The sequence below is a fragment of the Podarcis filfolensis genome (genome assembly GCF_964270895.1).
Source record: "Podarcis filfolensis genome assembly, chromosome: 14".
NCBI classification, from domain to species: Eukaryota; Metazoa; Chordata; class Lepidosauria; order Squamata; family Lacertidae; genus Podarcis; species Podarcis filfolensis.
In genome coordinates, this window is record NC_139616.1 from 48,952,506 (window position 1) to 48,966,758 (window position 14,253).

The 14,253-nt window shown below is 40.3% G+C and overlaps 1 protein-coding gene across 1 annotated transcript in view; it reads right to left on the reverse strand.

Moving 5' to 3' along the window:
• Positions 1 to 14,253, reverse strand: part of MAD1L1 (mitotic arrest deficient 1 like 1) — a 461,411-nt gene that overhangs the window by 409,502 nt on the left and 37,656 nt on the right. The window contains exon 10 of the mRNA XM_083585714.1: positions 3,754 to 3,840. Within this exon, the coding sequence (XP_083441840.1) occupies positions 3,754 to 3,840 (87 nt within the window). The remainder of the gene's footprint in view (positions 1 to 3,753; positions 3,841 to 14,253) is intronic.

The following is a 14,253-nucleotide window of genomic DNA, read 5'->3' on the forward strand; positions in this document are numbered from 1 at the left end:
GCACGGTGTGGGCAGGGGGGTAGCAAGACCAGTACTAACATGTTCAGCCATATTTCCATTTCATGGAGGGGGGGAGGTTGTAAGCAAAAGACAGTTCATTACCCATCACCACCTAAAACAAGAAGTGAAAATAAGTTTGGTAAACTACATCCACTGGTGGGTGGTCCAAACATTATGAATATAGGAGATGCCACAGGGACTTGAATTAAGCCCAATAAGCTTTGTGGTTATGGGAGGAATTTAGACTCAGTTTGGGCACTACTATAGAAGGGTCTCTGTCTCTACCCTGTCACTGTCAGCTTAATCTCAGGTGTTGGGGTACCTGGAGAAGGGTCTTTTGTATTAAGTACTCCCAACCAAATGTTTAAGGGCTTTAAAAGGTAAAAACACTTTAGGAATACATATCAAGGTAAACAAAACTACAGGTAGGCAAAACAAGTCATTAACACCATTCTGAAGGCCCCACAGAACACTTGCAAACTAATCCCCATCTACTGAAAGGAATCTACCCCCCCGCATCATAGAAGGCAATCTACAGCATTGACAAATAGGCCACATCTTGCTTATGTCTTCATAGCTTTCCTATTATCAAGCCAAGTTTCAACATTGCTCTGAGTTAGAACTTAAACCTACAAGCTTCAACAGTTGGACCCATAATTTTGCCATTAAACAAAGCCATTACACTTCAAGATGGCTACATAATAAATAGCTGAAACCATCATGATCACAACTGTTACCCACTGTTGCCAATGCATTTCACTAGTACCGTATTTTTCGCTCCATAAGACGCACTTTTTCCTTGGGGGAAAGCCCCCAAGAGCCGCACACACGCTCCACGCGGCTCTTGGGGGCTTTTCCGGGAGGTGGTGGAAGGGACTGACGGGCTGCCCTCTGTCCCTTCCCCCAGCTCCTGCAAAAGCCAGCAAGAGCCGCATGCTCTTTAAAGAGCCGCGCCTAGCATCTGTGCAGCTCTTGGGGGCTTTTCCGCAAGGTGGAATAAGGGACTGATGGGCTGCCCTTCTCCCTCCTCGGGGAAAAGCCCCCAAGAGCTGCACACATGCTCCGCGCGCTCTTTAAGGGGAGCACGGCTCTTGGGGGCTTTTCCCAGAAGCCAGAACAGCAAGAGGGACCGCTGCACAGTTAGGGTTAGGGTTAGGGTTAGGGTTAGGGTTCATCCCGCTGCCCTGAAGAGGCTTCGCGCGGCTATCCCAGAAGCCAGAACAGCAAGAGGGATCACTGCACAGCGATCCCTCTTGCTGTTCTGGCTTCTGGGATTCAGAATATTTTTTTCTTGTTGTTCTCCTCCAAAACCTAGGTGCACCATGGTCTGGTGCGTCTTATAGAGCGAAAAATACGGTAAATACTAAATGTTTTAGAAACTATTATAAGGCATTTCTTTCTTCTCCATCTCATCTCATCAATTCTGTGGATAGCTCTTAGGGTCGTGGGTTCGAGCCCCCATTAGGCAAAAGATCCTTGCATTGCAGAGGATTGGACTAGAAGAGCCTCATGGTCCCTTCCAACTCTACAGTTCTGTGATTCCATTATTCACTGGGCACTATGTGATTAGATTTGCTCTTAAGAAGCACAGGAAGTTCTCCTGGGAATTTGGAAACAATGGAAGAGTTAAAATACAGGCATTCAAATGTCACTTAAGGCAGAATAAAATATTGCAGCTAAAAGGAGAACTTGACACTTGGAATCTGAACTAATTATAGTGTCTTGGAGAACATGAAAGTTTTAACTTGAAAGAGCTTTTAGCGTCAGTGGCAGTTACTGGTCTCTTTGTACTCAAAAGGGTATCTTGATCATTTTTTGTTTCCCCTCCTTGCATAAAAATTAGTGCATGACTGTGTCCAGCATGAAGAGATACTTACATAAAACTGTTCTGTCAACAAAAACATCATCCCAGGCAATTAATAAATGAAATAACAACATTTTCTCCGTGTGGGATCATGATCCACACCCATTAAAAAAAATATACACAGTCAATTATTTTTATTTCTTTTAATATACTAAGCAAAACATGCTTCTCAAGACTCTTGATATCAACCATGAAGAAAAGGTTAATCTTGGCTGCATCAGTGAATTTTACACTTTGGCTAGCAATTTTAACAACTGGCTAAGCAGTTTTAGCTGCTCTTAATAAAACACACTTTAAGCTTTTACTGCCCAGCTTGAATTTGTTTGCCATTAGCAAGAGGTTACAGGGAAAAGGCAATAATCAACCAGAATTTATAAGAGACCCTTAGGAGGTAGCATAGAATATGCAGAGACTCAGGGAAGTGCATTTAACCGCTGCTGAAAAACAACCTCTGCTTGACTGCTTTGGGCACAACACTTATAAAGAACAAACTAAAATGTTTGATAAATGCAAAGCACCAGAAACCTAGGTGATTTTTTAAAAACTTCGTTTCAGCATTGTTTTTAACAAAGAGCTGGTGTGGGGGTAATCAGCCCTGGCAGACTCCCCAGGGTGGGGAGAATAACAAGAATAGACATCACTGCAGCCTACCACCAGAAAATGAAATTTTCCTGGGAATCAGCTGCACATGGACCAGAACACCAATGCTTATTCTTAGACTCTCAATGGAAAAATGCATTTCTCCAATGCAACAAGGTAAAGAGCAAGACTGCTACCTGAACTCATCCTAACAAAGAAACATGTAAACTCTCTTAAGATATATCACTTTCTTTTTCTTTTTTTACTGAAAATGTAAAAGCATACACAAATTTGGTAAAATGTGTTGACATTACATAATTTGCATCCTAACCTCCAGCATCAGTTGCTTACATATCAAACAAACTCAGATCTCAAAAATGACACTTTTGTAATTACAGCATCCTATCACAAAGCCCCCTTCATTTGTGATATTTCTTTGACAGGAATCTGCAAATAGCTAGTAGGTGAATTCAGACTGAGCTAATAGAAATATAATAGAATTGCTTTCACTATAAATCTGGAAAGTGCAATACGGACATTTACTTGCACCACATTTATCTAGAACAACTTTGCCTGGGTCTCTTCCTACTGGCTAACAGCAAAGCTTTATAGTTCAATGTGATTATTGTCTAGTTTCACAGGAAAGACAATGCAAACTGCTGTAGAAACATGTGTTTAAACCTTCTCAGTCTCACAAGCAGACTAAGAAACATCCCCATCAGTTCTATTGGCAGCATTTTGATAATTCTGCACTGATTTCAAGTAACAGACCCAAGATGAACTATGTGGTCAGGAACTTTCATAATGTAAAGGGTTCTCAATATAAAGAGTGGGAATATCAAGCAGCTTCCTCATTCATGCCACATATCGAAATGAAGTATTCCTACAATTAAAAGTAACTCATGAACCAGAGCAAAAAATATACATGCCCACAGAAAAGTACACCATTTATTTTTTTATCAGTAACCTCACAGCTGCCAGGCACACGCATACTGACCTTGTGAACAAAAAGGATGCTTGACTGCAAGCCAAAAATGAGTTTTGTAAAACTTGGCCATTAATTATTTCCCAAACACGAGAAGAACTCAAACCATTCAGAAATCCTGCATGCCCAATGACTTTCAGTCTCATCTGAAAATTGCAAACTTTATGGTATGGACACTCCTCCCTCCCCCCCCCCCCTCTCTCTCTCACACACACACACACACACACACACAAGTGGCAGCAAGTTTCGGTGGATTTTGGCCAAAATTCATGCCATTTCTTCTTACACATAACAAGTAAAATAGACAGTCTGTTGACAGCCATACCTGCTCGAGATGGCAGAATTCTGTTCTTTCAGAACAAGTTCACGTTGCTGCAGGGCAATGATGTGCCTGGAGAGATCATCAGGGCTCCTAAGTAATTGGAGGACACAACATTCACAGTTAAAGACTACCAGATATACTAAGGGTAAAAACATTATTTCACATCCTAGAAAGATTCTAAATATTTCCATGAGCCCCATGGAAGAGTCATGGAGGGAATGGTCAGATTCCCAAGAAGGAATGGAAGGAGCTTCAAGTTGGAACTGGAGGATCCTGAGGAACATCCTAGTAGGATGGGGGAGGTGGAGTTGGGCCCCAATAAGTGTCTGATACTGGGAAGGGTTCAGCAGTCTGAGGAATGGAGATCCAGACAGCAGGTTGTCTGAGGAATACAGAGTCTCTACAACATCTGACACCCTTTAGTCTAACATCTCCTGCCATGAAGCCATCCCTGGAGCCTCCTCTTGCCAGTGGAGAGCCTCCTGCTTCTGGGGAGGCAACTGAGAGTATACTGCTGAGCAGGCCTTGACTCCACTTCCATGGACATGCTAGCACCAGCATAAGGAAACCCCACAGAGTCCAGCCACTTGAAAGAGTGCCTGTTAACTTTGGACTGTGCCAGATTGGCTATCCATGCATTAGGTGGTCCATCACATCTCATTTAATACCAAATATGTCAGTCACATGTGCTTTTGTTTCTGCTGGACAAAAGCAAATATTGTTATGTCAGTGGTTTATGTGTTCAATACTATTTGAAATGCACTGTACCTACTAATACATGCTTGTAAATTGCATCTTGTCTGGTCTTCTGTAGTATGAATTATCTCTAGTCAAGCAGACAGAGAACTTTCTGCATATTGAAATATATTTGATCTTTCCCTACCATCCACATATGTTGATCAACAGGCCACAAACACATGCAGGCAAACAGGCAAAGCGCTTTTTAATAGTTATTTTTAATCTTTTCTAAAAGTACCAATAAACCGGAAGATGGTATATGTTTAGTTAACTTTCAGTAAGCATATACAGGTATTTTCACCAAAGATTTGAGCCAGCAGAAGACAGTGCAAAAAATGTTCCATATGTTTCTAAAACTCAATAAGGTCCTGAATTAGTATAATTTAACTGGTGAATTAGAGCAACGCAGCCTTTGGGTTTGAAGCAGATTTCTGTGCACTGTACAGCACTGCCCTCTGTCGAATCAAAGACCAGGAAAAGGTGCATGAAGCCAAGTAGGATTTTTAAAAACTAATAGAAGGGACAAGAACCGACAATAACTGGAAAGTGTTCATTCCAGCAGATAACTGGAGAAAAATCTTTTTGTTGCCAAGTACTAGACAATTTCTACAACAAATGAAGGAAATAAAAACCAGTATTTAAAATGAAAAAGCTAGTAAAAAAGCAAACTTCTTACAGGAGAAATTTGAAACAAAAGTATCTTTCTTAGAATTTGTTCCTCTCTCTCTCATCTTCAATGCACTCTTTTTATACCCAAAATGTCAATATAGAAATTTTGTTTCTAAAGGTGTGATTTGATAACATGCTTGCCATTTCTGCTAGAAAACAGTTGAGAAAAAAAATATATCAACTAGTTTTAAAAAGGCTCATCTACCCGCATTCTTCTGCTTTCTCCCACTAAATGGATCACATGTAGCACTTCAAGACCACATCACCATCTTGTCTCCCATAGACACATTCAACAGTCTCCCTCAGATGGGAGTAGGAAACTCACACCAGCTGGATTATTTTTATATACAGGACTCAAAGCCTTGCTGGATATACTACCTTGAGAGGTATAAGCTGAAAGCAAATAATATCAACAGAAAGTCTCTCAAAAAGTGCTACCTGTTATGTGAAAGTCTATGTAACTCATTATATACGCCTGCCTCTTTTTTTGCATTTTGGGACAAAGGGGTAAGTTCTACTTCCTCTCCCTGGTGAGACTCACATCCTAGTCAGTCTAACAGGCCCGCTTCCACTCTCTGAGGAGTTGGTAGAATTATTTCCCCATGCTGCCCTGTAGCTCTTCTAGGCTAGCCCAGGATAAAGGGAAGAAATAGCAGCAGGTGCAGCAAGACTTCACTTGAGGGACTCTAGTTTCAACTCCACATTGCTGCCAAGGTAGGAGAGCTGTCACCTTCCTAATAGTGCATCTCTTCCTTGTGCTACTGTCTCCGAATGGTACTAAGCTAGTCCATCCCAATTATGGCAAGAGAAGGCAATTAACAAACCTTTCAACAGACATGCATTCCCTCCAAACAACCCTTTCCTGAGGCCTTTCCTTTACAAGACAGGAAAGAATTCTTGACCATTATGTTATGGACTTAAGCATTAAAAACTGAATACGGGTGTATAATTAACAGATGGAGCATAATAGGAATAAAATAATTTAAGTGAAAGAGGATAAAGGAAGGTTGGAGAGATTTAATTGCCTTCGTCAAATTGTGTTTCTCCAACTCAAGGGTCAGAAGTGCAGGGATTCAAGTATATCTAATTAAAAATGTTAGCTGAAGGCACATTGGAAACAGACACACAGGCAAAGAGAGCCCATTTTCTACATATGCAAAAGTCAATTGCAGCACAGTGTTCAGCAAAGAAATAGATAGATATGTATGCAATTATTTTAAAGATATCTTACTTCTGACTATATGTGCAGCACACAACCTTATTATTATCAACACACTCTTTCAACAACAAAATAAATTGAAAACATCATGGAGGCACCCTGGCACCTCTTAGACTATGTAATTGTCCGAGCTGAAGATCGTCATGATGTGCTCCTTACCAGAGCTATGACAAGTGCCAATGACTGCTGGACAGGTCACCAATTAATACGCACCACAATGGCTATCAAGATTATACCTCAACACAGGCTTCAAGGAAAAAAACCAAGGCGCAAAATGAACACTCAAGCCCTTCAAGATCCTGTTAAGCGGTATTGCTTCCAAATGACTTTTAAGAACCATCTGCTTTCAGAGTTCCCTGACAACACTGAGGAACACTGGACCAAGCTAAAAACATCCATTATTGCAGCCTGTGAACAAACTATTGGATCAAGAAACACCAGGAGTGGTTTGATGAGAATGACAGTGAGATAAAACACATTACTGGCAATTAAAGAAAGGCCTTTCAGATCTGGCAAAGAGGTAGAAAATGTGCACTAAGAAAAAAACCTATGCCAATGCTAAGGCTGAGGTTCAAAGAACTAGAGATCTAAAGAACACCTGGTGGATAAAAAAAGCTCATGAGATCCAGCACCTCATGATGCACAGAGTTTCTTTAACACCACAAAGACCATCTATGGGCCAATAAATCATGACATATGTCCCCTACGCTCAAAAGACAGTTGTTGGTGGTGCTGTTTAGTCATTTAGTCTTGTCTGACTCTTCGTGACCCCCTGGACCAGAGCACGCCAGGCACTCCTGTCTTCCACTGCCTCCCGCAGTTTGGTCAAACTCTTGCTGGTAGCTTCGAGAACACAGTCCAACCATCTCGTCCTCTGTTGTCCCGTTCTCCTTGTGCCCTCCATCTTTCCCAGCATCAGGGTCTTTTCCAGGGAGTCTTCTCTTCTCATGAGGTGGCCAAAGTATTGGAGCCTCAGCTTCACGATCTGTCCTTCCAGTGAGTACTCAGGGCTGATTTCCTTCAGAATGGATAGGTTTGATCTTCTTGCAGTCCATGGGACTCTCAAGAGTCTCCTCCAGCACCATAATTCAAAAGCATCAATTCTTCAGCGATCAGCCTTCTTTATGGTCCAGCTCTCAACAGATAGTACCACACTTTTAAAAGATAAAGCTATTGCACTGTGCTGGAAAGAACATTACCAACATCTCCTTAACCGCAACTCCCAAGTAGCTGAGGTCCTCTCACAAATTCCACAAAAGCAAATTAGAGATGAGCTTGCAGTATCTCCAAATCTGGGAGAGTTAACCGAATAAAAACAACAAAGCCAGTGAACCTAATGAGATACCTGCCGAAATCTTCAAAGTGGGTGGAATTGAATTTATACAACAACTGCACAAGCTCATTGAAAAAATCTGGGAGAGAAAGGAGATCCCAGTAGACTTTAGGGATACCAAAATTATCAATCTCTTTTTAAAAGGTGACAGAATGGTTGTGGAAACTATCCAGGCATCTCTTTATTAGCTGAGGCAGTCAAAATTATTGCAAGGATCTTAGCAAACCGTCTCCTAACAATATCTGAGGCTACCCTTCCTGAATTTCAAAATGATTTTCGACCTATCTAGAGGGACAGTGGACATGATTTTCACCGCTCGACAGCTCCAAGAAAAATGCAGAGAGCAAAACCAACCCCTGTATATGGTGTTTATTGACCTGACTAAGGCCTTCAACACTATAAATTGTATGCCCTGTGGACTGTCCTTCTGAAAATCAGCTGCCCAGATAAATTTGTGAACATCCTTTGGCTCCTCCATGATAATATGACAGGAACAATTGCAGATAACAATGGCTCTCAAAGTGAACCATTCACAGTGGAATCAGGTGTTAAACAGGGTTGTGTTATCACTCCAACTCTATTAATTATTTTCATTGCCATGACCCTACACTTTGTCAAAGGGAAACTCCCCACCACAGTAGAAATCATGTATCAAACAGTTGGAAACCTCTTTAATCTGAGTAGGCTGAAAACAAGAGTAAGGTTACCACAACTTCCATCATAGAGCTTCAGTATGCTGATGTAACGTAATGTGTGCACACTCAGAGGATGACCTCCAAGCCATCCTAAATATCTTCGCAGAAGCTTACAAAAAGCTTGGCCAATTGTTCAACATTCAAAAGACCAGAGTGCTGCACCAACAAGAACAAAACAACCCATCTGCAGCACCACAAATCAAACTCAATGGTGTAACGGTGGAAAGTATTGATCACTTCTCCCACCTGGGCAGTTGTCTTTCCACAAGGGCCGACACTGATGCCAAAATCCAGCATTGCCTGAGCTCTGCGAGTGCAGCTTTCTCCCAATTGAAATGCAGAGTGTTTGAGGACCAAGACATTTGTATGGAAACCAAAATGCTTGTTTACAAAGCTATCGTACTACCAATCTTACTACACAGTCACTTACAGACCCACTGTTCAGACCGTGTTCATGAAAGACAATCTTACTCAGCTACAAGTGATAGAAGAAGAAGAAGAAGAAGAAGAAGAAGAAGAAGAAGAAGAAGAAGAAGAAGAAGGGGGAGAAGAAGATGCTTGGCAAGGGCAGGAATATGTTTTAATAATCCAATATACAGACTTTGCAGTGATAAGCAGATACATTTATCTGATTACCAATGCTTAAACTGAATTGTTTAACTGGCTGACAGATTAGGACCCTAATAAAAACTTGCAGAAAGAGCAGTTGTGTTAGTTTGTTGCAACAAAAAATGTAATACGGATTTTCCAGAAGGTTTTTGGCTGCCCTAAATTAACTGAGATCTCATTTGTCATGTTTATTTCACTTACATGTTAATAAACTGAAAAAGTATGTCATTGTCAATATTTTGTGCTGAATCAACATCTCAATTTCCCCCACCACTACCAATGGCCAAAAGTAATTGAACTGAACTACTTTGTAAGGGGGGAGGGAAATCAAGTACACAAAGGGTAGTTTAAAGGTTATATTCAAAGAATGCAAAGTTTTAGTTAGAATTTATTTTTATTAGAACATCTATAAATATTTCAAGATGTGACAACTCAATAGCATGAACTTCCTTTACATAATTTAGACTGGGGGTGTGGAGTGATGAAGACACTGAAAACTGTTATCGTATTAATTTTAACATGCCTGAAGAGCTGCTTGCATATGCACTCCCTGGGAATAGTCTTCAGAAAAAAAGTTAATTATAACTTTGATTTTACATTTGACTAGCAAGCCATTCCAGCTGCCCAATTTGACGTCTACAGTATTCATTTTTTTATAATATTAACTAATATTATGAAACAATGCATTTTTAAAAATACTCTGACAAGGCATAATGACAGATTCCTATGCTGCAAGAACTGCTGGTTCTTAGAACCTAGAATTCAACAAAGCTGAACACTGGGAGATTCAAGGCAGATAAAAGGAAATGCTTCTTCACACAGTACATAGTTAAACTATGGGATTCCCAAGCATAGCATGTTGTGATGGTCACCAACTAAGACATCTTTATCTCCATGAATTTGTCTTTCAAATCCATCAATGGCTACTAGCTGTTTGTTTGTTTGTTTGTTTGTTTGTGTGGCAGGGAGAGCCACTGCCAGTAGTATTAAGCTGGGTGGTCCAATGGGTGGACAGTAGTACTAAGCTGGGTGGACAGGATCTGTTCCGGAGCACCGGTCAGATCCCGAGGTTTCTGCAACTGGAGGGATTGCTTCTGCGCATGCACGAAGCACGGTAGAGCGCTTCTGCGTATGCGGCAAAATCCGGAAAAATACTTCAGGGTTTGCCGCGTACACAACCGGAAGTGTGAATATCCAGGGGTACCACTGTAAATGTTATGTACTTAATTCGTTCCGGAGGTCTGTTCTTAACCTGAAACTGTTCTTAACCTGAAGCACCACTTTAGCTAATGGGGCTTCCCGCTGCTGCTGTGCCACCGCTGCGCGGTTTCTGTTCTCATCCTGAAGCAAAGTTCTTAACCCGAGGTACTATATCTGGGTTAGCGGAGTCTGTAACCTGAAGCATATGTAACCTGAAGCGTATGTAACCCGAGGTACCACTGTACCACTGTAACTGAATTTATACCCCACTTTGCATGTGTGTGTCAAAGCTGCTTACAAAGAAAAAACAAAACCTACAATATCCACAGTGCTCCATTCTTCCTCTGAAGCTAGAATAGAAACTAAGCAGGCTGCCAGAGAAGGGAAGCCCACTCCCCTGTGCCCAGCATAAGCTATGAGCTATATAACTTCTCTGCCAGCCCCCAGGAGACTAGTAAAAATTTTGTAGGCTAGTAACTTTTGCAAGCTTATATACAAGGCTTTACCAAATACAGCTTCTGCCTACTTCTTTCTGAGCCAACTGAAAGGAGCTCAAGTACAGATGGCATTTTTCTACTTGGAGAATAAGCCTTCCAGCAAACACTATTCATTATCTGAATAGAAATAACCAGCATTTAGAATTCAGAGGAAAAGATTCTGCCCTGAAGGTACACATTAACCCAGCACGAGTTTAAGGCACTAAAAAGACAAAAATCACTCTTAAAGCAAAGCTCTTTGAATTTCTTTGAAGTGTAGATAATTTGAATTGGAATAATTTAAAGATGATTTTTGGAAATTTAAAACTACTCAAAACGAATGAGAAGTTAACTTGGCGGCAAGCAGTCCCAATCATAATTGCTCCTCTTTTTTACGGAACTAGCTTTTAAAACATTGCATAGCATAAAGCCTGTGAGCTAGATAATCCTCATTCAGACCTGACCTTGGTCATATACTTATTTAGTGGCCCTGGGCATGCAACACTAAACCTCAGCACCCTATCTGCAATATGAGAACGTCACTACAGCCCTGCCTTGCAGGGCTGATGAAGGGGTTACTTAGATACTGATGCCATGAATTTCTTAAAAGTTAGCCCACAAATCCATTAAACAAATAAAAATAATTTAATAGCTGTTAATTGAGTAGGTACTTAATGTAGCAGAAAGGAAATAAACACATGTAAAGATCATTCCAGTGGAAAATCAGGAGCTTTCTCTAGATTTAAGGGAAATAATCAGAGTTCACATAGCGTAAACATTGCAATATGTATTTGAAATATTATATTCTTTGCAAACGCAATATGCAAAATGCAGCCCAGCAGATTTCAGACCAAACAAACTTTCCATATGCTAGATCCCAGTATGGACAGTCTAGTATTTATATAGATTCAGCGGAGAATCACCTAAAACATGAACTCAGATAATTTTCAGTTCAACAAGTAGGATCTCAATTTATTTTTATTCTAAAGAAAAGTAAAAAACTATAATGGATACAATCTGCCAAGTAACATACTCTTATATGCACAGGGTAAGTTTCCACACACAGAGGCATCTTATTGCTGTCTTTGTCAAAGAAGCAACCCCCTACACACCCAAATTCCAAGACTTTTTGTTATTTGTAGTCCAATTATTTGTGGTTCAAATGTGGGAATGACACTTAATCTTGAATGGTGATTGGTCTTTTTACCCTTTTAGTACCTAAATGTTCATCAGCAACCTACATTATTCTTCCCAGATTATTTTTCCCTAAATTGTTTTGTTTTAACTAGCATATGTGGCACATCTTGTGGCTTCATTTTGTTTTAAAGTATAATAATGTCTTTAATTAACTTTATAGGTGGTATTAATATTTCTGGCCTTATAGCTTCTGTGCCTGCTTTTTCCTTAATTACATAAGCTTATGATGAATAATATGAGTATTACTCCATATAAAATGAGCAACCAAAGGTTGATTATTGGATAAATGTATATACATGCTAATATGATGTTGCCATCATAAGTTTTAGTCCTGGTTTACATGATAAATCCTTTAGTTTTGAAAAAATTAATATTTATTTAAACATCCACTCAAAATCACAATTTTGGTTCAGTGGCAATGGAGTAACAATGTATACATATACCAGGGAGCACATATAAGACTGTCGTCTATGAGTTGGGCAAGAATAAAGCCAGGAGTTCAAGAGGACTGCAACTTTAAACACTGTATAGTATAACATCACCAGAACGCCCCCTCACCAGCAAAGAAATATCATAAAAATTGATATTTCTTTATTTTCAAGTTAGAAGTCTCCATGTGATAAGGCTATTGATTTTGAGATTTTCACAGCAGTAAACAACAAAAGAAAGAATTTCCAGTCTCATATCCAAATCAGCAATTACTCGTTCCAATAGTGGTACCTATCTAGTAAGGACAGCAAGAAGTAAAGTATCAGATTAAACAAGCAGAACAGAAAGTGAGGGCCAACCGACTTCTTCTTGTAGCACTTTGCTTCTCCTCTTTCCCTCTGCTTGAGATTTGTTTGAGGTTACTATTAAAAATTTACAAAAACAAACAAAATTCTGACAGATGCATTCTGCTGCATTAGCTTGAGCAAGAAATCGTAACACATATTTCCTGTACCATTGACTCTGTTCTGATTTGAGGCTGGATTTCACTAGTAGCCAACAGGTGACCCCCAAATCACACAAACAGTCAATGCGTGCAACCTCAGAGAAGTGTCTGTTGGGAAAAGAACTTTTTTATCTGGCCTTATGGAGACATCTGGGAAATCACGTTTATTCCAATTAATTCAGTACAAATATAAATTGCTAGGAATAGAAAGACTGACCCCTCAGCTCTTAATGATGCAAGTACATGTGCGTACAAGCTCAATTTGTAGCAAAAGCTTACGCACAGGGATGCACTTTAATTACTTTGCTGTTGCACAATACCAGAACTCACAGAAATTGGGCTGACCCAATTTGGGGTGACAGAGGGCATGCTTGCCTTGCTCTCATGCTCCTGTCTGTTGCAGCAGGCCTGCTATGCACCTCTCTGAGCTTCCACATGTAAACAAATGATTCATTCATAAAGAATAGGAAAGTAAAATTCTCCATATCTCACTGACGCTTATGAAATTGCAGAAAATTTTCTAACTCCTGGTTCTAACAAACCACACACGCACAAACAAAATATGATCCACAATACCACCTACCACCCATTGTCAGTTAAAAATAATCTGTAAATCAGGATCCTAGTTTCCTATGGATTAAAGGCTCAGCCTTAGAAACAATCTTTGGGACTCAGCTTACCATAAAAGAGAGGCAAGCAATGCAAGTCTCTAAATTCTTCTCCAATTTGGATTAAAATTGTAGCTGTAAATTAATTCCTGAGACAGAGCTGACCCTAGGAAGAGTAGGACTATGCTCACAGTGGAAACTATTAGGTCAGGGGTCTCTCATGGGGAAGCAGGGGGAAGCTGCCTCACCCACTCCACAGCCTGGGCTTCTTCAGGGACAACTTCTCTATGACTTTGCTAGGAGGCTAGTTTGAAAAGTTGTCCCCCTGAAATATTTAGCATGCAGGCCAAAAGCCTCTGACAATTAAGATCCTTGGTACAGGGTAGGTTTGGCTCCCACCTCCAGTTTTTCGGTAAGCAGATCATCAAATCAGCCCCTATCAAAGCTAGAGAGAGATTTCTCCATTGCTCTGCTAAGGGGTATTTTGTTGAGCTGTCCAGACTGACTTGGCTATCCAGCTATTTAAATTGTTTGGCTCATTTCAGGGCCAATCCGATGGAAGCCAAGGAAAGGCTACCCATCCCTACATCTGATACTGCTGATCAATTATTTTTCCTGGAAAGTCTACCTGGATATAACCAATTTAGACCCTGAGAGTTGAATCCAGAGGAACTTAGTTACACCCCTGATTCCACTGAAATCAATGGGACACTTTAGTAATTAACCTCTGAATCCTACCTGAAATTTCTATTTATATACACTCACATAAACATACAACCAACACCTTACATGCACAATATCATAGACTGTCTTTCTATAGCAGCC